The sequence below is a fragment of the Myotis davidii genome, unplaced genomic scaffold, assembly GCF_000327345.1.
Source record: "Myotis davidii unplaced genomic scaffold, ASM32734v1 scaffold292, whole genome shotgun sequence".
NCBI classification, from domain to species: domain Eukaryota; kingdom Metazoa; phylum Chordata; class Mammalia; order Chiroptera; family Vespertilionidae; genus Myotis; species Myotis davidii.
In genome coordinates this window covers 5,210,980-5,236,000 of record NW_006285042.1, presented here as the reverse complement: position 1 = coordinate 5,236,000, position 25,021 = coordinate 5,210,980, and the positions used below count along the sequence as shown (strand labels likewise).

The 25,021-nt window shown below is 37.9% G+C and overlaps 1 protein-coding gene across 1 annotated transcript in view; it reads right to left on the bottom strand.

Moving 5' to 3' along the window:
• Window positions 1-24,333, bottom strand: part of GRM1 (glutamate receptor, metabotropic 1) — a 99,922-nt gene extending 75,589 nt beyond the window's left edge. The window contains exon 1 of the mRNA XM_015558481.1: window positions 23,092-24,333. Coding sequence (XP_015413967.1) covers window positions 23,092-23,791 — 700 coding nt within the window. The 5' untranslated portion in view covers window positions 23,792-24,333. The remainder of the gene's footprint in view (window positions 1-23,091) is intronic.
• Between the last annotated feature and the right edge of the window lie 688 nt (window positions 24,334-25,021).

Below are 25,021 nucleotides of genomic sequence, written 5' to 3'. Positions count from 1 at the left end.
AACATGAGGAACTGTATTAAAGGGTCTCGGCATTAGGAAGGTTGAGAACCACTGACTTAACATGTTTAAAAACAACACTGATATGTGCCAGGCACTTGTGTTGGTCTCAGAATATAGCTTAAACAGGACAGGCAGGTTCCTTTCTGTATTGAAAGCTTCACCTAGACTCAAGGCAAGTCTTTTCCTGTTCATTCCTATCTTTTCACTTAGCCAGTGCTCAGCTCTCTCCACTCACCGACCTACCACCATCACCCCTGCCTCTCACTTGCCTTCCACACCTACCCACACATCTTCCCTGTCATAGTAGATCAGGGAGAGGACTATTGTGACACTAAAATTAAAGGGAAAACAGAGATTCTTTGATTTATTTCTCTCTGTTTAAGCAGGATTTTAAAAAGTGTATATTAAGAAGCACATCTTACTCACTTTTATATCCCTCATACTCAATAGCTGTTGAATTTAATTAAATGTCAGAAGCAAGTCTTTAGTTTATTGAAATTTAGCTCAAAGATTGATACTGTGAAGCTAAGCAAAAATTAGAAAAAAATTTTGGGAAAGTCCTTTAAATGGTACTCTCCATACTTTATGTATGCAGTTATGGGTGAAACAAATTTTGTATTAGTAATATGGTATACACAATGGTCCCCAACTTCGGCTGTGCAATATAATTACCTGGGGAAGAGAGGTGGTAAAATTCAAGTCCCAGAATACCATCCCCAGCATGTTTAACAACATCCCCAGGTAGTGCTAAGCACACATATTTGGGAACAAAAGAGCCCTAGACTAAAAGCTGGGTTTTGATATCTGCTGCACCACAAAGTAATCACTTGACCTTGACCTTGACCACTCAGTCTGTCTGTCCTCTATTTCTGCTACAAGCTATACCGACCCAGCTCAGCCAAGGGTTCGAAAGCCTGAGTGAGGGCAGCGAATGGATGAAGAAATGACAGACAAAGAGAATAAGCTGGGTCTAGGTGGATCTTCCTGTGCCTGACTGAGGCCACAGAGAGAGAGATCCAGAGGCAAGCTGAGCCTTTATTTTATAGCCAGGGGTAAACAAGGTAGTGGTCACCATAGTTACAATCTTCTTATGAGTTTCACGTGTTTTGGCAGCACTTGCTGCACCTCCCAGAGCCCATTAGCTACCCAGATAAGATCTAGGGAGTATCATAAGGTCAAGCTTAATTATGCTAAGAGGACTGTGCCCTCTAAGCTGGGACTTGTTTGTGGCTTTGCCAACAGGTCAGTCCAAGGCTTAACCCTATAACTGCGCCCTACAACAAGCATTCATGGAAAACAAACTATTATCCTCTCTGAGCTTCAATTCCTCAATCTGCAAATTAGGCTATTGAATGGATGATCTGAAATCCCTTCAGCCTCTAATTCTACTACAGAATCTACGCTATAATCATTCCTCTTGCATTTGTCATAGTTAGCCTTATACAAAGTAATTCTGTATCTGTTTTGAGGCCCCTATTGAATTAATTTCAGCAATGTATAATTGAAAAATGTATTATAACCAAGCATACCAGAAAGATCCAAGCATTGGAGACATGTTGGGCAAAATCTGAATCTTGCTTCTTGTATTCTAAATATTTAACAAATATTTTGGAGTAAATGAATAAAAGACTGAATGGACAAGTAGAAATTGCCTACTAGTTGAGCCTCAATTTCCTCAAATAAAAAAGCTATGTACAAAAAAAATTTTTTTAAACCATAAAATAGGTTTTATCTTGAAGGTAACAGTAGATGATTGTGAACTATGTTGAGAAGAATTATGCTACTAAACCCAGGAGAAAAGATGCCACTGCCAATTAGTAATGCCTACACATATGTGTGTCATTCCTGTTGTAAAACATAAGCCCTTGGGCTTAGTCATTCAAAGAAAACGTATTTATTGCAAGACTTTTGGGTGCCAGGCACTATTCAAGGCTCTGGAAATACAACAGTGTCCTGTTAGTAGGTGAGACTAAAAATATGTAAAAATTGCATAAATGAGATAATTTCCAATAGCCATAACTGGCAAAAAGTACATAAGATGAAGCAATAGGATAGAAAGTAAGAGGAGAATAAGTTGGTGATAAGTTGGATAGAGAAGGCTTTCCTGAGGAAATGACATTTGAACTAAGTAAAACCTGAGTGAAAAGAAGCAGCCAGCCACCTGTAGATCTACAGTGGATTCCAGCCAGAGGAAACAACAATAAGGCCTCCAAGAGGGGGCGCCTTTCCACTGCTTATGGATGGCAAGAAGGCCCATGGCTAGAGTTGTGAAGAGAGATGGAACAGGAGATACTAGGTGATGCCAGAACAAGTTCACCCTTTACATTTTCAGGGCACTCCAGGCTCCATTAGAAAGAACCTCTGCAGCCCTACCAGTGTGGTTCACCACTTGAGCATCAATCTATGAACCAGGAGGTCAGGGCACATGCCCGGGTTGTAGGTTCGGTCCCCATTAGAGGGCATACTGGAGGCAGTTGATCAATGATTCTCTCTCATCATTGATGTTTCCTGTCTCTCCCTCTACCGTGCTCTCTGAAACCAATAAAAATATATTTAAATTTTTAAAATAAAAGAAAAAGAAAGAAAGAACCTCTGCAGGTAAAGTTGGGCACCTATAGGTTTTTAAGCTCCCCAGGTGATTATAATGTTAACTCATAAGTGAAAACCACTGCACTATGCAAAAAGTGAAAACTTAAGATATAGCTGAGTTTACAGCCCAGAAAATAGTAAGTAAGGCAATATAACATATATAGTAAATATGTTTAAGAAAGTTGGGTACAAAAGAAAAAACACCCTCAAATCTCTAACTTCCTAAGACAAATAAAGAATATTTTTTCCTCACAGCCTCACAATTCTGATAAACAATTCCTATTTTACAAAGGTGAATTTATTTCAACTAACATTTGAAATCTGTGTGAAAAGAGTTGTAACAGATGCTATAAGAATCACCCAAAAAAAAATAGTAAAAATGATTCTGCCCTCAAGAAAGTTACAACCAGTACAACAAGTACCTACTTTCAGCTTCATGACCCTATGGACATGACTCAAACCCCACCCCTTTGCAGCCACTATTTCCTTCCTGATGTTGTCCATTTCAGATTTCAACCTTTTAGAAGTCATTACTTTCTATAAATCAAGATTATATAAAGGTGCTTAGGGAACAATAATGATGATGATTAAAGACGACCAGCAGGGACCTTCAGGAAACACATGCTATATCATAGCTGGAACCAAATAAAAATTATGAAATAGGAATAACCTTTATGTCCTCCAACTGGCCTTTATGGGATTAGTTCTTCCCTTCTGGCCACTCTGGCATGCCCACTATAAATGCTTATCTGAAAACCTTAAGGTAATAACTGTAAAGAGCTTTAAATACTATGCTTTCCAAAGGTACTACCTTTTCACAGAAGCTTATTAAACACCCAAAATTTTCCAGATGAAAATCATTTCAGGACAGGGGGCTCTACTAATAAATTCTATGCTACCTGTGGAGAAAAAAGGAACCCTCATGCACTGCTGGTGGGAATGCAGAATGGTGCAGCCACTGTGGAGAACAGTATGGAGTTTCCTCAAAAAACTAAAATTGGAACTCCCATTTGACCCAGTGATCCCACTTCTAGGAATATAGCTCTAGAAACACCAATCAGAAAAGATATATGTACCCCTATGTTCATAGCAGCACAATTTACCATAGCTATAATTTGGAAACAGCCAAAGTGCCCATCAGCAGATGAGTGGATTAAAAAACTGTGGTACATCTACACAATGGAATACTACACTGCTGTAAAAAGAAAGGAACTCCTACCATTTGCAACAGCATGGATGGACCTGGAGAGCATTATGCTAATTGAAATAAGTCAATCAGAGAAAGATAAATATCACATGATCTCATTCATTTGTGGAATATAATGAACAACATAAACTAAAGAACAAAAATAGAGACAGAGAAGCATCAATCAGACTGTTAAACCTCAGAGGAGGGTAAGGGCATGAGTGGGGCAAAGGGGAGAGATCAACCAAAGGACTTGTATGCATGCATAAAAGCCTAACCAATGGACACAGACACCAGCGGGGTGAGGGCATGGGCCTGGGTTTCTGGATTCAGATCACTGTGGCGTCAGATGCAGAGCATGAGCGGGGAGGGAGGGGGACAGAGGGGAGAAAGGGGGGATAAGGACACATATGTAATACCCTAATCAATAAAGAAGATTTTTTTAAAAAAGAAATATAGTATGTTTGTTTCCTTTTGTAATTACAGGATTTTTCTGAACACAGGAAAATTCTAATTATGTCTTTTTATCATCATATCTAGCTGTTAGAAATTTGAAGGTTTTTCAAGAAGTATCAGATATCTTTAAAACAAATAAATAATACTTTAAGCAATTAAAAAAATAAAATGAAGAGAAAACAAATAAATACATGGCAATCTTAATGCTCTGACCATGTTTCCCTCCCATTTCCCTATAGCCAAAAGGAGCAAGCTTTAGAGTAGAACTGCCTTTTCTAAATAGATACTCATCTTAGAAGATAAAGAGAACTAGAAAGGAAGACCCAGTGTGTCTTTATTTTATCCTTTTCTGAAGTGGTAATGATCTTAGCTAAGTGGTCCTCTTGGTTGATCAGGACAGGTGTTGGATATAATTTTATCCAATTCATATTGGATACAATATGACTCAAGGATCTGATTTTTTAAATATTTTTATTGATTTCAGAGAGGAAGGGCGAGGGAGAGAGAGATAGAAACATCATCGATGAAAAAGAATCATTGATTGGCTGCTTACTGCATGCCCCCTATTGGGGGTCAAGCCTGTAACTCCAACATATGCCCTTGACCGGAATTGAACCCAGAACCCTTTATTCTGCAGGCTGACGTTCTATCGCTCTGTCCACTCTGTCCGTTGAGCCAAACCAGCTAGGGCAGGACCTGATTTTCTTTTTTTAAGATAGTGTCTAACTTCAGTGTAAACCCTGATAGATTTTTTTTTCTTCATTGTAATACAAATATCTGGCTTAAGCTTTGATTGCCCAAGGCATCTATTTCAAAAAGGCATTCATTTCAAAGATGGTTATCGCCAATAAACACAGGGCAGCCCCTGACTACACAAAGAGACAGGCTGCCTCCCCCACTGAGCCTGCCTTGTTTCAGAGATCATTGTAATTGATTTCAATAGCTGGCCATTTGAGGTACTTGAATTTTTCTCTTCCTTCATTTCAAATTCTGTCTCTTATGTTTTAAATTTACCAATAATGAATGAACCGAAATACTAGGCCTCCACCCCAACCAAAGCAGAACCCTAGGCCCGTTCTCTCTCTCTCTCTCTCTCTCTCTCTCTCTCTCTCTCGCCCTATTGGTTGTGTGATTTCCAGGTTTTCTAAGTTATAAAACTGTTTCTTTTCCAAGTTTCCTAATGGTTATTGCTGAAGGGCTTCTTGAATCATAATTACCACAAAGGCTGGTCCAGCCACAGTATTGGTTGTTGATGGGCTGAGACCAGCACAAAACACTGACTCATGGTAATATGGTCTTTGCCCTGATTATTTACATTTCCCATACACATTTAAATAGGCATTCAAATTCTGACAATATCTACCCTCCTTCAGAAGCCTGGTCATAAATATGGTAGTGCCTCTACATGCAGATTATGTAGTGGCCAGCCATTTGGGCTTTGGAATGAGACAGATTCATTCTGACCCTGTGTCTATCAGTTTTTACTGGGGTGACTTAGAAATTTTAATCTTTCCAGACTAACATAACCTACCTTATAGGGTTATGGGGAAGATCAGGTGAAGTCGTGTACATGAAATACTAAGGACAGTGCCTGGCAAACAAGAAAAGCTCAATCAAAGGTGCTGTCATTGTTATTATTTTTCAATAATAATAACAACAGATGTCTACATTATTTTACCATTTTTGAGTACAATGTGATGGGTCAGACATGGGAGAGGTTAAAGGTTAAGAAACTGAGGATCAGTTGGGCCATAAAGACTAATTTTTCTCAGCAATACAATAACCTGAGAAGAAATGTATTCGTTTCGTAAGGCCACTATAACAAAGTATAAGTGGGGTGGTTTAAATAACATAAATTTATTGTCCCAGAGTTCTACAGGCTAGAAGTCAAGATGTCAACAAGGTTGATTACTTCTTCAAGTCATGAGGGTGAATCTGTTCCATGCCTCTCTCTTAGCTTCCAGAGCCTTGCTGGCAACCTCTGGCATTCTTGGCTTATAGATGCTTCATCCAATCTTTACCTTTAACTTCACATGGTGTTTCCCATATTTGCATGTCTGTATATCCAACTTTACTCATTTTATAATAACATCAGTCACACTGGATTAGGTCCCACCATAATGACCTCATTTTAATTTGATCACTCTGCAAAGACATTACTATCTTCAATTAAGCTTACATTTGAAGGTCCTAGAATTAAGAGTCATATTTTTTGGGTGGGACACAATTCAATCAAAAATAAGAACAGGTGAAAAAATAAAAATAATATTTGAAATGTTTGAATATATACATTTTAATATAGTTTTTTCTTGAGCCACTCAAAAATAAAACAGAAGACATGTTATGAGCTCTTAAGTATAACACTTGTGCTGAGATGGCATTATTATGGCAGTAGGGATCTATATCTTTCATAAAGGTAGTTTTTGAATTTATCCTTCTTAGAGAAATAGGAAGCCAAAGGATTCTAATATTATCGTCAGCCCAAATGCCTATTAGATTACCTTTTCATGGGACCATCATTTGCTTATCATTCAATATGTATTAATCAAACACTTACTTGGTGTTTAACACACTGTCAGACTTTACATATATGGGAGAAATCTAAAATAAGGTACAAACTATAAGGAATGTTTTACCTGCCTGTGAAGATATGAATTATGTTTCTTGTTTTGTATGCCTTAAAAGTTTATGATGCATTCTATAGTGGGTCCAGAATGTGTGCTCTCTAAGGCTGATTTTCAGGAATCCTTGTATGCTATTAAGGACTGACATAAGGTGTGATCTTGTCATGTCACCAGGGGTGGTTTCATGGCTAGGTGTTGAGTGAAAATATGCCTGTCATATTCTATCTACACATGTTATACAATTCACATTTTTATTCAAGTGCTATCCCCCAAGGTTACAGCTATTCTTCCAGATTAAGATTTGACCCCGATAAGTATGGGTGATAATTCCCCATTCAACGAGTTCCAGAATGAATTCTACATTAGATAAAAACTACAGAGAAACATGCTGCAAAAGGCAGAGAACACAACCTCCCCATATGCAGAAGTGAATTAAAGCTATCCGTGCTCGATGCATGCCAGAGGGGACGGCAGCTTTGGGTGACAGGTGGCACGCCTCTCTGCCAAGGAGAAGGCGTTGCTCCTGGCAGTTTTTTTATCTGAGGCATGTGACCTAAGTAGTGGCATTTCACAGCTGAGAAACCAGCTTGTTATATGCCTTTTGCTTCACTGAGAGGCGGCCCACATGTCCACAGAGGCTGCAACTCTAGCTGCAAAACACTGCAATACATTCACCAGTATACTTCTAATCATCAAATGTTTGCATTACTATGGAAATGGAAATGGACAGATTAATGACATTTTGATAGACAAAAAAAAGGGGGGGGCTTTCCTATAAAAGTGTTATTTTCTAGCACAAATTCTACAAGGAAGAAGGGAAAAAAGTAGGGTGGGGGGAGAGTGGGCAGAAAAGGGTAAAAATAACTTGCTATTTATCAGTCTTTGGAAGAAATTTGCAAACGAGGGTCTACTCTATTTTGACTAAATTATCAGGTAGAAGACAAATTCAAACTCTGTCATTCTCAGAACTCTGACATCTGGGCCTACTTTTCAATCAATTCTTCCACAACTCCCTTTTAGGTAACTTCTCCAGACAAATTAAATAGTTCACCATTCTTTGTAGTTTACCTGTTAGCATATTAGTCAGATCTCTTATTTAACATTTCCTTCATTAGAAATTCCTTTTCCATCTAGATTTTCATTTGCAAGGCTAGCTAGCATCCAAGATATGTCTTAATGCCACTTATTCCAAGATTACCTACCTAATAACCCCACCTAGAAGTAATCTTCTCCTCCTTGAACCTCCACACTCTCTTCTCATCCACACTCATCCACACATTGATGTGGCAATAATTATTTCTTTATCTCGCCTTCTAGACCGTAAGCAATGGCAGTTATTACAGGATTTCCATAAAGTCTGGAAACATAGATAACATTCTTTTACTCTATAATAATATCTTCTATGTATTCTCATATTTCATACTTTTACTATAAATTTAATATCTGTATAATTTCTTATGGATATTTGGGTATGTTACCAACCTTGACTGACATCTGAAACCTGGATTCATTTTTCATATCTGGTGCCCAGCACACTGACGGATGATTAGTAGACTCTGTATTTGTTGAATAAATTAATTAACTGGTTGGCTCATTGATATGAAGCTGAGGCTTGCCCTTCAAGCCCACGTAGAAAAACTAAGGGTGACAAAAACTCAGAGAGCAGACAAAGCTTGTAAAGACACAGCGGTAAATGTCCGAAGATGCTTTACGGGAGAGAGAATGAAAAAGCTGGGCCGCAGTGAGAGTCCTTCCTCTTGTAGCAACTATCTGTGTGCAATCATAGGCAAGTCACCTAACCTCTAATTTTTGTTTTCAAATCAGGGACTTAGGTAAATGTTTCCTTCAACACAACATCTATCATTTTAAATAAAAGCTAAGTAGAAATGGTTGCTTATACTTTCTGGGAAAAGCAGAGTCCAGGAGGCAGTTAATAATCATCAAAATAAGAACATAATATAAGCTATAGTAGAATATAATAATGCCACTAGCAGTTCCACATTGGTTCATTATGGAGGTCTTGGAGGAGGACATGGCAGACCTTTTGCAGATGAGAAGACAGACTTACAATGGTTCAGTGACTTGTCTGGAATCACAGGGGTTTCTGATGGAGAAAGTGAGATGAAACTCAGGTTCTCTCATTTGGTACACTTCCCACTTCACCTAGGCACTAAAATCTAAGGGAGGATAGAGAGTACCAGACACCAATATTTATAAAAAGGAAGAAAATATAACAACCTGAGAGTTTTAATTGACTGTAAATGTAGTGATTTTTCCTCAGTTATTAGAAAGGAAAAGGACTAACGGATATTAAGAGCAGTGAGTCTACCCATGAAACATAAAATTAATTAGATATTTTCTTTGCTTTATTCTACTACTATAAGAAAGAAGCAAATAAAAAGAAAAATTATTTATAAAGAATTTAGTTTAAAAAAAAGACTTCCAAGGTTGTTGGCTCTTGGAAATTGAATAATTAGTCTACTATCTTGCTTCATTTACATTTATAGTGCTAGGCAATAAGAATCGATATGAAGCTTGCAAGCTCTTAAATCATCAAACCCCTTACTAAGGCAAACAAAAAAGAAATTGAAACCAAGCCTTCCTTACTTACATCAATTAAACAAATAATTATTGAGGTCTACTATGTGCTAGGCGCTCTTCTAACTGCTCAGGATACATCAGTGAACAAAACACAACAAAGATCCCACTCTTTAGGGGAGAAATTCTACTGGGGCAGAGTATTCTAGAAGAAGGCATACATGTCACCAGAAATTTTATTAACTACAATGTTACCACATTCAGTAATTAGTCGGGCTAGTTAATGCATATTTTAAAAAGTCATTGAATGAAAAATGAATAGTTAAATATCTTTATTATAATTTTCTAAATATGCACATTTTAAAAGCCATTCTTTGCCTACTTCAGGATCATAGAACATTGCCTTGAGACAGATAAAATGACTCTGAAGGAAATAATTCATAAATGTGTGAGAAAGCGTGCGCAAGGCACCATCATAAAAAGGTAAGTTATCAGAAGGGGCTTGCAGAGGTTCTGCTCTTATTGAGTGCCATGAGCATCCATACCACCTGAGAACCTAACCAGTTTTCCGGGTAATCGGTATGCATACTGAAGTTTGAAAACCAGTATTCTAGGAGAGCCTAAAAATAATCTCCTGAAAGGGAGAATATAAGCACTTCAAAAATTAATCACTCACTCAATATTTTTCAATTTTAAGAAGTTGTTTCAAGTAAAATTTTACTTTTTTAGTTTTTTTTCATCTTTATTGTTGAAAGTATTACACATGTCTCCTTTTTTCTCCCAGTGACCCCTTAAAATTTTACTTTTAAAATGGTCTATCAAGGAAATCACATATTAAGGTTTTCTTCAGCATGTGCCAACATAGAAGAAAAAACAAAATTTGCCTTTCATAGTTTCAAATCTGGCATTCCTAGTTAAAAGCAATGGTAATTCATTCTTGACATAAATCAATGCATAGGACCTCCCTCTATTGTCAGCGATTTAACTACCATCTATACAAACAGGAGTAAGAGATGTTGGGTATCTTTTGGTGTCTCATCCTGCATCAATCTCAGTTTTCTAAGATAAATCATGTTGACCTGCCCAAAGGAGAAAGAAGTGGAGGACATAATCATAGCTGTCTGGAACACTCAGGAAAACCAACTACCAGGCTACCAGCAGTTATGGTCTAGTGCAGTGATGGCGAACCTTTTGAGCTCAGCGTGTCAGCATTTTGAAAAACCCTAACTTAACTCTGGTGCCATGTCACATATAGAAATTTTATAATATTTGCAACCATAGTAAAACAAAGACTTATATTTTTGATATTGATTTTATATATTTAAATGCCATTTAACAAAGAAAAATCAACCAAAAAAATGAGTTTGCGTGTCACCTCTGACACACGTGTCATAGGTTCGCCATCACTGGTCTAGAAGGTACATGATGAGAATATCAGGAAAAGTTAGGAAGTCGGTAAAAGGCAAGGTCCTTTTCCATTTGTCACTGAACAGTCATTGACAAATAGATTTATTTTTCCCTAAGGATAAGAAGAGGAAAAGAGACAGTTATGAATTATAGAGGCAGAGCAGCCCTGCTCAGTGTTGACCATAGAGAAGGATGTTTTATCCACACACACACACCCCACCAAACCAAACAAATTTTCCCAGCAGTCACATAGCAGATCCCAGAATGCACTGAAGAAGAAAAAGACAGCAATGGGCAGAGCATCTCTGAACCAGAGGACAGAATTTTGCACTAATTAAAGGAACATGATTCTCCTCTAATACATGATCAACACTCAAGGATTCTTCTGTACATAACAAATACATAGCAATACTTTTTTCATCTTTACCATATTCATCTATGAGCTTAGAGTAACCTCCCCACTCACCTTTCACAGTTAAAAACAAAAACAAAAACAAAAAAAAAACCTCTCAGCTTGTCATTGACCATCATAACATACAAAAACTTCTGTAGGGATCTGTACCTACATACAGTGAGGTCACTTGCTATATATATATCCTGTCTCCTTTTAAAATGGAGTTGAGAAATTGTACAACTATTAAAAAGTATGCAATAATGTTGTTGAAGTAAGGTGGGAGAAGCTAATATCTATACATGTAATCTAAACATGTTCTATGGCTGAGCATTAAATTTAGCTCTGAGCTTCCTGGTAGGCAAAGAGAAAAATGGAAAACACAACACTATCACTACCATTTAAAATGAAATATGTCAATTCTTCAAGAGAGATCAACAATTTCATGGTATTAGATCTAAAAAAAATTTTAACAATGGACTTTACACAAGGGACATTGAACAGCGTAATAGGCATTAACTTAAAAATGGTGAAAATTCTAAAACATTATTTAGATGTTTTATTATTATTCTGACAAAATTAAAATTCAACTTAGAAAAGGCAATTTTTCAAAAAGAGTAAAAAAGTCAGGTATGTAGTATTATGGAAACCTAATGTTATGCTAACTGGTTGATAATGATCTCTTAGATGATATTCTCAAATATCAATTCCCTCATCAGGCCTTGTGAAAAAAGCTGGACAAAGGATAATTCTAGGTTATGATCTCTGGTGAACACCTGGTATCCTATGTAATTAACTAAAGAAAGATCCTGGTGTCTGAGCCAGCAGGTGGCCAAGTTAATGAACTGCCATGAAAGCTAAGACTCCAAATTTGTGTTGGGGGATCTACACCACTGGAGAGAATATCAAAATAATATGAACTGACACTAGTAGTAGTACATGGTTTCCAATCTCAGTTGGGTCCTCTGAAAATTTGCTCTACTTGAATTTGACCTTTTCCCTTTCCCTTTCCATCCCCCTCACTAAATAATTGAGCAAACAAAGGCTACCAAATGTTATTTTCAAACCTCTTTTCTCCTCTTGCCAAATTCATCACTACCCAACAGAAAGCCTTCTCCTATTCAATCATGGCCCTTTCTTTCCATGCTATCTGCTCTCTCTTGGCAATCTCATCCACTCTTAAGCTTTTAACCACAGCTATTTGCTGATAAATCTCAAACTGGCCTTTCTTTCTAGAACTTTGACCTATGGGATCTCTCAACTTCATTGTCCTTTAAGAACCTCAAATTAACCTTTCTAAACTTCATGTTTCCCAAGTATGTGATTCCTCTTTTCTTCCCTATTTTGTTCTACAAAATGGAAACCTGGGCGTTATTTTCATATAACCAATCAGTCACTAAATCCTAATCTCCCTACAAAATGACTGTCAAATCCATTCTCTCCTTTCCATCCCAGTTGACTCTTCCTTTAGTAAAGCTCTCATCCTCTCTTGACTAAATTGAATATTAAGTTGGTCTTCTCCCCACTGCTCCCACAACCATCGATGGGCTGCCAACTTGTGTCTTGGCTTCCAATCTGATTCCTTTTCTTAACCTGTCCTCTCCAAAGTTTTCCAAGTCCCATTTCCAAAATGTAAATCTATCACTTTTCTTCACTGTTTAAAACGTTTCACTGGATCACAATGCTTACAAAATAGAATCTAAATTCCTTGGCTTGACAAGATTATCCTTAGTAACCTAGGCCTCCTCCATTTACAGCTTGACCCTTCCCCACTTCTTGTCTCTGACTATACATTTCAGAATTAGTGATGTATTTAGAGTTCCTTGAGATTTTTTTTTCAATGTCAGGACTTACTCACATGCATTCCCTCTGTGTCCTCCTCTTATCCCTCTAATGGAGTGAACCTCAAATGTCACCTTTCAGAGGCTTCTATGAATTTTCATCACTTCTTTTCTTGTGCCAGAAAGATCTGGTCACATTTATCTTTGTTATCTCTCTAGGTCATACCTATTCCTATGGTTATATTTATCAAACTGATTGGTTATCATTATACAGTGAACTTCTTGTTAGAGGGATTATAGTTCATCTGATCTCTGGTCTGACTCAGAGAAGGTGCTCACTAAACATGTTCAATTAAGATAGAAATCCGAACATACCTTCTTTTTTATCAACAGAGTAATACCTGTTGACCAAAAAGTGAAGCTATAATAGCGTATTTATTCAGAAAAGAAGATATCATTTGTTTATGGTAAGCTGTTTTCACTGTTTCATCCTTATATTACCTTTTAAATTCTATTGTAAACAGTTTCTCATTTTGAACATACTGTCAGCAATTTGTTTATTGATCTTTTTTGTTGTACTCTCTATAACATATAAATAAAAATGTGTCAGAACACCATAAAGAATAGAGGAAACTGCCTCAGAGTGTTCAGCAATAACTGTAGAGGGAGTTGCCCAACCAAAGGGCTTTCACTTGGTGTCACGTGCTGTGGATGCAATTGTAATGAAAGGAGAGAATGTGAATCCAAATGTGCTTTTCAGATGAGCAAATATGTAAGATATACATCTTCTCTTTATATCTGCACACCCTTTACCCAGAAAATTTCTCTATCTATTGCACACAGACTCACCTAGACTAAAAATATCTTCTTAATTAAGATTAGAATAGCTTGACAATGATAATAGTATCTTACATTTACCTAGTTTTATCTCATCTTTAGAATAAACTTAAGGGATTATCCCTGACCCCTGAAATTCAACTTTAGACATTCTTTCCTAATGTTTTATCCTTATCCACTACCCAGCACCCCTGGTTGTAGAAAAGATGCCACAGAACTATCTGAGCAAATGCGATCTGCCACTCCTGACCACAGCCCTCACAGGCATGAGATCCTTTCCTCTTTCATTAAAAGAAAAAATAGTGTTCCCTTATGTTCCTTATTTTTCTGCACTGAAGGGGCTGAGAAAAAAATGGAAAACTTAAAATCTCCTCAACTAGAGCTTGATGTAGAGTAGCCACTTTAAGTTGGAAGTTCATTTTCTCTGAAAAGGGAGATTTATTACAACATGGTAATAAGCACAAATGGCTTGATCCCATACTTTTCAGGGAAATGTGGAGAGTAGGTAAGTTGGGAACAAAAATAGTGGAAGAGGAGAGGTGGCTATTGTTCAAGGGCTTTCTGGTGTCTACAAGTTCAGAGACAGGACAGGTCTTGACGTTGTCAAGATGCCAGACTATGGTCAGAGTGGGTAGGTTGCTGAAGAGGACACAAAGGACACAGAGTTGAGATGAATGAACTATGAGGATAGGTATCAGTGGGTCACACACATGAATGTTACAATCATCCAAATGTATGGCAAGCGTTGACAATGAAAGGAAGATTATCAACAGTAAGACTTCATTTTCAGTGACAAAAGAGTCTCCTGGAAGCTGCTGAATAACAGCAGCAAAGTTGGGAAGAATGTAACTGGGCTGGATGATAAAACCTCACAGGAGAGAGGAATGCTTGAGGGTGGATCTTGTGATTTAAAAACAAACAAACCTTGATTTAAGAAAATATCTAACAGGAAGCTGTATTAGTCCTGCCTTTGATACTAACATACTAACACATTTTATGGTCTTGGGCAAGTCATTTTCATTTCCCTGGACCTTTGTTTTCTTATCAGTAACATGAGAAAGCTTTCTAAAAGCTATGACAAATGCTGCACTTTTATTTTAACCATGAATTTCATTTTTATCTTATGTTACTAGGTTTTAGGGTAAAAATAACCTATTCCTGATTAACAAATTTCATGCATTTGCTCAATATTCATCAGTTAAGAAGGGTTAATACTTTAAGAATCTATCTATTAGGTGACAGTTTAATAACAACACATGACAGGTAGTTATACATACCATTTCCTTGTTCTCTGATATACTGCTATTAGGTAATCATATGACAACAATTACCATTCACATTTTACAAATAAAATTCAGATGATCATTCAGTATTTCCCATAGTCTTTTGTGAATTTCTTTTTAAAAAGTGATTAAATGTGCTTTTTTCTAACTCAGGAGCCCATAACTACCTGTATAGTTCTGTCTCTTCCAACAGATTATAGGGCCCCTGAGGATAATAATAATAAAAGTACTACTAATAATAGTAGTTGTTATTCTTTTACATTATGTGCTCCTAGCACCAAGATCAGTGTCTGAAACACAATAGACACATGTGTTTATCAATGAATAAATGGTCATGTTTTTGCTAGAAAGCAAAATAAATTACTTAGTGATACAGAACAGCTTCCCCTGCCCTAGCCGGTTTGGCTCAGTGGATAGAGCGTCAGCCTGCAAACTGAAAGGTCCCAGGTTCGGTTCCAGTCAAGGGTATGTACCTTGGTTGTGGGCACATCCCTAGTGGGTGGCGTGCAGGAGGCACCTGATTGATGTTTCTCTCTCATCGATGTTTCTAGCTCTCTCTTCCTCTCCCTCCCTCTCTGTAAAAAATAAATAAAATATATTTTTAAAAAAAGAACTGCTCCCCCAAATCTTGTGTTTCAATTGATAGTTAAGGCTATTATCTGAATCCTTTAGTGCAGGGGTGGGGAACCTTCTTTCTGCCAAGGGCAATTTGGATATTTATAACATCATTCACAGGCTATACAAAATTATCAACTTAAAAATTAGCCTTCTGTATTTGGTCAAACATTTAATTAATTAATCCCTAATGCCTCAGCAGGGCCTGACCAAATTATTTCATTGGCCTTATACGGCCCTCAGGCTGGACATTCCCCACCCCTGCTTTAGATAATTGTGCTGAATCTACAATTTGTTGGCCATAAAGTGACTAAAATAGATAATCTTAAAATTGATAATGAGGATCTTTGACCACCAAGTTTCTGCTTGAGCCACTAATTTTTCTTTGCAATATTTGGTGCCACAATGCCTTAAGTTTAAGAAAGCAAAAGTTCCCAAGAGACTGAAGAAAATTAAAATGATAATTTTTGTGTAAATTAAGATTTAAAATGCTGTAGACAGTCATCAAGAACAATTTGGTGTAAAAAATGAGTGGAACTTGCACACATAAATACTTCTATATAAATACTTCTACATAAATTCAAAATCTAACAGTAGGTTTTTGATGGATAAGACAACACATCATTTTGACAAGGTTTCATGTCTCAGCTTGACTCTGGTTTTCAACCATAGCTTCCCTGAAAACTGATATCTCCTACCGAGATATTGCTTCCAATCTAATATCAGAACAGTATGCACTATGAGTTGTTTCTTCAATGGTTCTAAGGTACTTGCCAAACTGTCCTGTCTTTGCCTATGGTTAACCAGCCCTCTGAGGTCTTACTAAAGGGCATGCTGGAAATACGGCTTCTGAAAAATCTCTTTAAGATGACACCAGCACAGCCACTGTCCAGAAAGTTATTAAAAAGCCATAAAACAGTCCTTGTATATTAGCTCCAGAGATCACTAAGAGAAAAATTTTAGCTCCTAAAGAGGAATAGCAACTGAAGAATGGCAACTGGCAAGCCACATAATAGAAAAGTAGAAGCTGCCACCACCATTTACCCTATGCAGGCCAGCTATTTATTTCAGAGAGGAAGGGAGAGGAAGAGAGAGATAGAAATATCAATGATAGAAATATCAATAATTAATGAGAATCATTGATAAGCTGCCTCCTGCATGCCCCACATTGAGGATAGAGCCTGCAACCGGGCGTGTGCCCTGACCTGGAATTGAACTGTGACCTCTTGGTTCATAGGTTGACACTCAACTACTGAGCCACACTGGCTGGGCCAGGCCAGCTCTTTGTAATATTTGTTTCAAGGCAAATGAAGTCACAGAGTGATTGACAGTTGGGCAGAAAAATTAAGAAAAGTTTAATCTTTCTCAAAATAATAAAGGTGTATTCTTTCTCATCTCTGCATTTCACGTTAATCCTTTGTACATAGTAGCTCTTCACTAAATACTGATTATATCATTTAGAAAATGGATTTAATCAGCCCAGCCAATATAGGACAAAAATAAATATGAACATTTCAAAAGTATGTCAATATTGGGCCATTGGTGATAGAAATAAGTAGTTTTATACTTTTTAACTGGCTTCAAGATTACCACTGTATCCCAGCACATGTAACAATTGATATTCATACTGTTTATTTGGTATATTCAAGAAAATTAGCTATTAAATTAAGCAATCTCTTTAAAAGAAGTTAGAAACTATATAATATAGTTTGCAAAAACCACCTTGTAAAATGTTTAAAATGTAAAGGGTCAGAGTTTACAGAGGCCAACTCATGAGTTCCTCAGTAAGTCAGCATCAAGGTTCTGGGTAAATAAGGCTTACTTGGATGTGAACACTTTTTTTAAAAATCACAAATAGAAAATCGCACAACTATCTCTGGTTTTTAATGTATGTGCTCTTAGCTAAAATTCACATCAAATTTAATATATCAAATTTAAGTCCATGTTGTGTAAACCTAACAGATCATGGTTTGCAAAACTACTTATCACAAATCTATTAATTGCACTAAAATCCTCCTGGTCCTCCAAAATGTCAAATCTGAAGGTAGCTTTGACCCCTTTTTGTCCCTAATTCTTTGTACAACAAATTCTCCCATAAAGTATTCCTTTGGAACACCTTTTATCCTTCTCAATCACTTTAATAACTCAGTACCCAGAATTCTACAATAATTAACCTTTTTAAGGTTACTTTTCCACTCCCCATCTTATGTATCTCCCTTACACATTTCAGTAAGAATTCACTTCCTTCTAATTATCTTTGTGTCACATCAAACTCTGCTTGGACATATCTTTATTGAAACTGAAACTCTTTGGCACATCCTTCAAGATTCTCCATTATTGGTCTTTCATATGAATAGAGCATCACAAAATCACAGATTATAAAAACCCACATTTAAATTGATATCTTTAGTTCCTGGCCTACACTAACCACTCCAGCCAAGCAGACCTGCTTATTTTATCCCCAATGGGGGCATTCTTACTACAGCTTCTAACTTTTACAAATGCCACAGTCAAAAACACTAATCAAAATTCCCTTTCCTCTAGCTTTTTTCTAGCTAACTATATACACCAGTATTTTCTTTTAGTATTCCATAAATTGTGTAAAGTCCTGTTTTTAAAATATCTATACCATAATTATTTATTTTTACTTGTTTTACATGTGTCCAAACTATACTCCCTTTAAGAGTACAAAGTACTTAGTAACTGAGACCAAGTTTTCAAATTTTTTATATACTTCGTTTAGTATAGTAAATTTTCAATTAGAGTTGAATATCTGCTGTGATGACTTTTCCTTTAAACTACTTATATTTATTTATCTAGAAAGAGGTGGTGTATGTAATGGAAAATCATATTGCCAAGGAAATTCACAGCAGGTTGAGTGACTACCAGAGTTAGCTAGGAAGTAGTCTGCTGGTGATGGGCTATGGGACTATACACTTGACCCTCTCTTACTCAGTTTTAATGTATAGAATTAAATCTTGAGAACACAAAGCTGGAATACTAAGGTAATTAAATAATCAGAATCCCAGAATTTACTGATAAGGCATATTTAAGCTAATAATTTTACATTTAAAAGGAAACAAAAAACAAAGTCCTGCTCTTAGATATAATGATAATAATAATAACTGCTCAAACACAAAAAGAATGAGATATGGCCTAGTAGCAGCATATATTTTAAAAAGAACTTTTGGATAATCCTTGATCTAAGATCTACTTGAGTTATCTATGATGAGAAGGAAAATAAAAACTGAAATACAGGGGTGAGGGAACTGGTGAGGCATGGCACAAAAGAGAGAGAATTCATTGATGCAAATATCACATGGAAGAGGAATGACTCCCAATAGTCAATGGAGAATCAGTCAAAATGTCAGAGAGACAGGTCATTATACAGCAGAACTGACTAATAGGTGACATTCTGCTTCTGAACTTTAGTCCTATACTCTTCCTCTCTCATTAGGAACCCTGATCACAATTTAGAAACTTAGAGCAAATGGGAATTACTTCTGGGCAAAGATGTAATAGTGGTGTTTTAAGCATCTTTAGTTGATTGGCCTCAATAACTTTTTAAGACACTCCAATTCCTTATTTTGTTATAAAATACAATAATTTATTTAAGGTAGCTTACTGTGAATCAAACTAAGAAAATTATAAAGAAAGTTACTGGTGCATAGATAGGAAATATATTTATTAGAAATAAAAATCTTATATGTAATTGCATTAGCTGAAGTAATAGCTTACTGATGTATTTATGACTTAGGAGGATTTTTCCTCTGATGTCATTAGATATTTTAAGTACGTTTTATGTCAAATAGAAAAAAAAAAACTTCTGAGAAGAAAACAATTGGATTTTGAAAAGATGCCCCAAAAGCCAACTTCATATAAAATGTAAGCAAATGTCAAAAAAGGTGCACCACAATGAAAACATAATTGTAAACAAAAGGGCACCTTATAGTGGACATTTGCAAAAGGAAAGTAACATCACTAAGCCCCTAATCATATTAATACTCATTTGACACTGGGACAAAAAAGAAAACCCTAAAACAAATGAAAATGTATCCAATCTAAAAAAAAAACTTTTGGAAGCTACAAACTCAAAGGATATTTTTACTGGACTTGTCCCGTGCTTTGAAGTAATCAATTAGAATTATTTGTAAGCACAGTCTTTTATAATCCTTCAGAATCAACCATCTGATGTTTGATAGGGAATATGCATTTTACCAGAAGGATGGAATACACTGTCCTTGGCCGAGATGTTCCTCATGAAGAGGGCAATTTTTGTATTGTATGCTTAGCATATTTAAAGACACACATTCCAGGTGAGCAGCCTGCTCCAAAGTGCATTCAATTCTTATTTGTGGATAAAATTCTATTGCTTCAGAGCCCCCACCATTTGGCAGATAATATTTCAATATTCCCCTCAGGAACCAATTCCCCAAAATTTCTGGAGATCTTATTACAAGTAACTTTTATGTCAGGTAAACTGACAGTTGTCATGACCAGAAGACAAGTGTGGCACCATGACATTATAGAAGATTTTAAAAGTATGCAAAAATATAACAAATGAATTCTATCTGGTTTAAAAGCAAAACCAGAAAATACCTCTGAGCCCTATGTTGACATAAAATGAACTAATACAGGAATATAAAAACAATTGGGACATTCAAAGAATAGGGTGTTCCACCTATGATTTTAAAGTCTATCAAAATTAACCATAGAAATGAAGTACACTAGTCTAGTCACTTAGTTACTTTGATATTAACTTTTCTAGGCTAACTTCTAATAAGAGAAATTGTGATGGTAAATTGACTAGAGAATAGCTAATTTGGAAAGGAGAGGTGAAGGTCACCGGAGGTTCCAGAATTTCTAAGATCCAAATTGCTAATACCCAGACAAACTGACTGCCTTCCTAAATAGTGCCCAGATGGCAGGAGCAACACTGATATGTGGTCTTAGCTGTTTTATGACAGGGAACCATCACCAATAGGTGACCCCATCAGTCTAAAGGCAGGAAAATTACTAAATGATGCAAGAAAGTGCCTACAGGCCAGTTGAAGCAGGAGGGCAGAACCTCAGGAAAAGCAAATTTACAGTTGGAACTTCTATAAAGGAGGCTGTGATACTTCCTCTTTGCTGATAGAAGAAAATAAAAGCAATTTAGTTTCCACAGATAGTAAGTCTAATAAGGGAAGAAATAAATTCTCTTTGAGAAAATAAGATATCATATATAAAAGGCAAGGCAAATGGCATAAACTCTTGGTAATAAAATAGACGCCAAAGTGAGCTGTGTGTTCTATGAACACAATCTAGTCTGGAATCAACTGTAATAGTATGGAGACATTATCTCTCCCACACACCACCAGTCAGAAGGCAGAAAAGAAACAAAGTCCAACTAACACAAGGGTGATATTTTAATATGAGCCCTTCTTCAATAGAATCGGCAAACACAAGTCCAATTAACTTTTCAAAACCATAATTCTAGATGTCAGAAAGCAACCCACTATTAGTAATTATTTTTAGTAAAGTGATGCAACTGGAAAACAGATTGAAGAAAGGAGGGGAGTCTTTTCTGAACCTCTCACCACCCCCCAAAAATTAAGTTATAATAAAATATGGAAAATAAAACTACTGTATCAAGATAAGGAAGTATTACTTTTTCTTGAAGAAGGATTTTCATTTCTAATACCTATAATCAATTACCTAGTTCAATGGAGGGAAACATTAAATATTTAATTAAACCACATTCACTCTAGATTTTGTCATCCCCTTAGAGATCTCTCTAATGCTGATAATTAACAATTTTTAATGTGTGCTTTCAAGATGTTTCATCTGAGCACTAGAGGAAACTATATTAAACATTAAAATGTAAGAAATGAACATTGAACATTAAAATGTAAGGGACTGACATTTTAACTTAAATTTGCATATCAACAAAAGTAATAAGATTTTTGTTAGTAAAGAGGTATGCAACTCACTATTAAAAATTAAGATTCAGAAACATGACTCAGTTGTTAGAAGTCACAATATTGCAGCAGAAAGTTGTTTTTCAAAAACAAAGTCTAAAATTATAATGTATAATTAATTCTACATTATTTTTTAATGTTTGTTGTAAAAACTCTGTTCACGTAATAAAGTAAAGCATTCATTTCCATTAATGAAAACCATATAACCACTTCAGTAAGAATGATTTCTAATTTCTATCGCCAAACTTCACACTGGTAACTGCATATTGTGTGACTGTTAAAAGAATATGGAGTCATGCCAATGGCCTTTCTCTTAATAATTTTATATTATAGAATATAAACGCAGCAATACTCTCTAGATTTTTTTCATATGCCAGCATATACATGTGAATTACCCTAGACATCAATGTATAACCAGGGTCTCATTTTCGTCATACCTACCAACGGAGTTAAGAGCAGATGACTCAAAAGTCTCATTTTATCCAAAAATTTATATAGGCCAAGATGAATAAAGAAAATCTTTATATAAAGAAGTTCTTTGAGAATTTATATCTGTAGGACTGTATAAATACCAAAATTTTAACCTCAGGTAATCCTATTTTATTTTTAAAAAGTAATTTTAAACCTGATATCTACTATCCTTTTAGTTGTAATTTATAATTGGTCTAACTTTAAATTCTGATGAGCAGCCATTGTTTAAAAGAAAAAGACTAGAAACCAAAACTCAAATTCAAAAGGTCATCAGTTGCTATTTCTCATAAAACATATAGACAATTTTAACATCTGTAGTGGGAAGAAAATAAAGAAGTGATTTAAATTATTCACTTTTCCTTTGTATCTACGGCAACCCAGAATTTAAAATCTAAGTATCTGATATACTAGGGGAGATGACCGCATAAATCCAGCACTCGCAGGGAAGTCTTGTGTCAGTACCAAGGGGCACATTAGGACAAAGAAGCACCTTCAGCTGTTCAAGACAAGATAAAGATTTCAGTACCTATTTAAGGGTCAGTGAATTTTTTTGTCTAATTTCTCATACTGGATTATTCTGGGAAACCAGAGCCAGTCACTTAAGAGTGGGATGACACCTTGGGCAAATAAGTCTACCAAACACAAACTTAGAAAATGAGGGCTAACAAGCATGTAAGTCCAAAATCTGTTGGACACTGTCCATGGAGAGTTTGGCATCTTTTATGCTCCTACGATCCCGAGAAACACATGGGACACAGTTTTCCTACACTACATTTGTACCAGGATAGGGATTAAAGGCAATGCCTGGGTGGACCTGTGCTGAGAAGGGCAAAGTTTGTTCCCCACAGAGCTGGAAAAAAACAAACAACAGGAAAGAGACTATGGTCCCAAGCACACATCATGCAACGCCCTGGCTTTCTCGGCACCTTTCTGTGCCCCAATGCAATGCCTACCTTCCGTGTGGACTGCAGAGACATAGGTCCAATTGTAACGCTTGACTATATCAAGCATCGCCCTTGCCTGCAAGGTGTCAGAAGGGACAACCCTCAGGAAGTATTTGTACAAAGTTTTGTCACTCAGGTCGATACTCGTGGCGGAATATGCGATCTGGGGGATGTCGAAGAGCTGGAGCAGGTTCTGTACTTGAATGGCTACGGAGCTGGAGCCCGGGCCGATTACGCCGGCAATGGGCTTCTTAGTCCTGCCTGGGGGGAGGGGCTGCCCATCCGGCAGGCACCGGTTGAGTCCATCCTTCTCATCTCGAATGGAAATCAGGGAGTCCCTGATGAACTCAATGCTCTGCTCCAGAGCCACGGAGGAGTGCCAGCAGGAGTCCCGGATCTCGCTGCCCAGCGTGATGTTGGGCAGGAGGACCGGGTCTGCGTTGATCTTATCCAAGGTGTGGAACATCGCCTCCACCCTCTGGATGCCGTACTGCTCCCGGATCTCCCCGCACTTCCTCTCCGGCACCTTTTCGGCTGGAGGCTGGTGGTGGACTGAGAAAAGGGCCCCGATGATGACATCTCCGTCCATTCTGGCCACTGAGCGCTGAGATGAGGCTCCCGCCAGCAACACTTTCCTGCCAGGGCTTCTGGGCAGAAGGGACATCTCCCAAAAGATCGCTGGGAAGAAAACCAACAGGAGCCGGACCATGGTGATGAGGACGCCGTCCACAGCCGGCCAGCCACGTTCCCACGCTGGTCCCGCAGCCGGCTCTGGGCGCGCACCGCGGGGATGCCCCACGCCTGCCTCCCGCGGCTCGGTCCCCGCCTGCACCACAGCCTCCTTCCCCTCCGCCTCCCGCTCCTTGTCCTCCAGGACCACCTCCGCTCCCAGGGGGCGTTTCTAGGCGGATTCGAGTGCCCTTTCTTCACCGGTGCACCAAGGTAAACGGATCAAGGGGACAGTGGGCGTCGTGGTGGCAGCCAGCGGTGAGCTGAAAGCTGTCTGTCTACAAGAAAGAAAGAAAATCAAAGCTCAGTTATCACATGTGCCAAACTCAGGGGTCAGCGATGGTAATAGTTGCCCAGTCCAATTCGTCTCAGCACATCACGATATCGACTGGAGGGACAGCTTGGGAGGCAGCTGTGGTCCAAGCGGAAGGTGATGTGTCTGGTCTCCGGCTGCCCTCATCATCCGGAGAGACACAGAGAGCCCCACCGATCCGCCCCCTCCTCCAGCCACAAGTCTCTCCGGGTCCTCAAACGCTCAGTGTGCTCACTGATTTGAGGGGGAGGGGAGAGAACTGGGAGGAGAAGCTAGATCTTTCATCTTCAGAGAACTTTCAGGATTTGAAAAGATCAACTTTTTCGCAGAAGAAATTTGGAAACTCTTTCATTAAGAACGGGGAGGAGCTAACAAGGAAGGCACCTTTCACTTTAGTGAGGGGTTGAAGAGACACTAACGTACAACCCAAGTAGTAAATATAAATGTGCCAGCTTGAGGAAATCCATGTTAGTTACTAAGGCAATGCCTGGTAAAGTCTGCACGTCGGAGTTTGGTACGTCCCTTCCCCCGCCTCCCCACACCCCCGCCCAAGAAGTCAGGCTTACAGTAGATGCTCGGGGAGAAAGGGTGCACATGAGGTGACTTGTTTCCTGCGATGGGGGGCGGAGGGAGGGGGTGGAAGGGCCCCTGCACCCGCCTAAATGGGGACCTTCGGCTGTGCATACTTTGCTAGAAAGGGAACAGAGCGAGCGTCAAGGTTGCTGTCGCGGTTGCAAGCCCAGCCCTGCCGCCTTCAGTACCCTGGACAGCGCTCGGTCCAGGTACCCAGACATTCCGCTGGCAGCGCCTGGAGCGATCAGCGAGTTGCTGCTATTCTTTGACAGCCCACCACCCCCGCTCCCGACTTCGCTCTTCCAACCACCACCCCCACTGCAT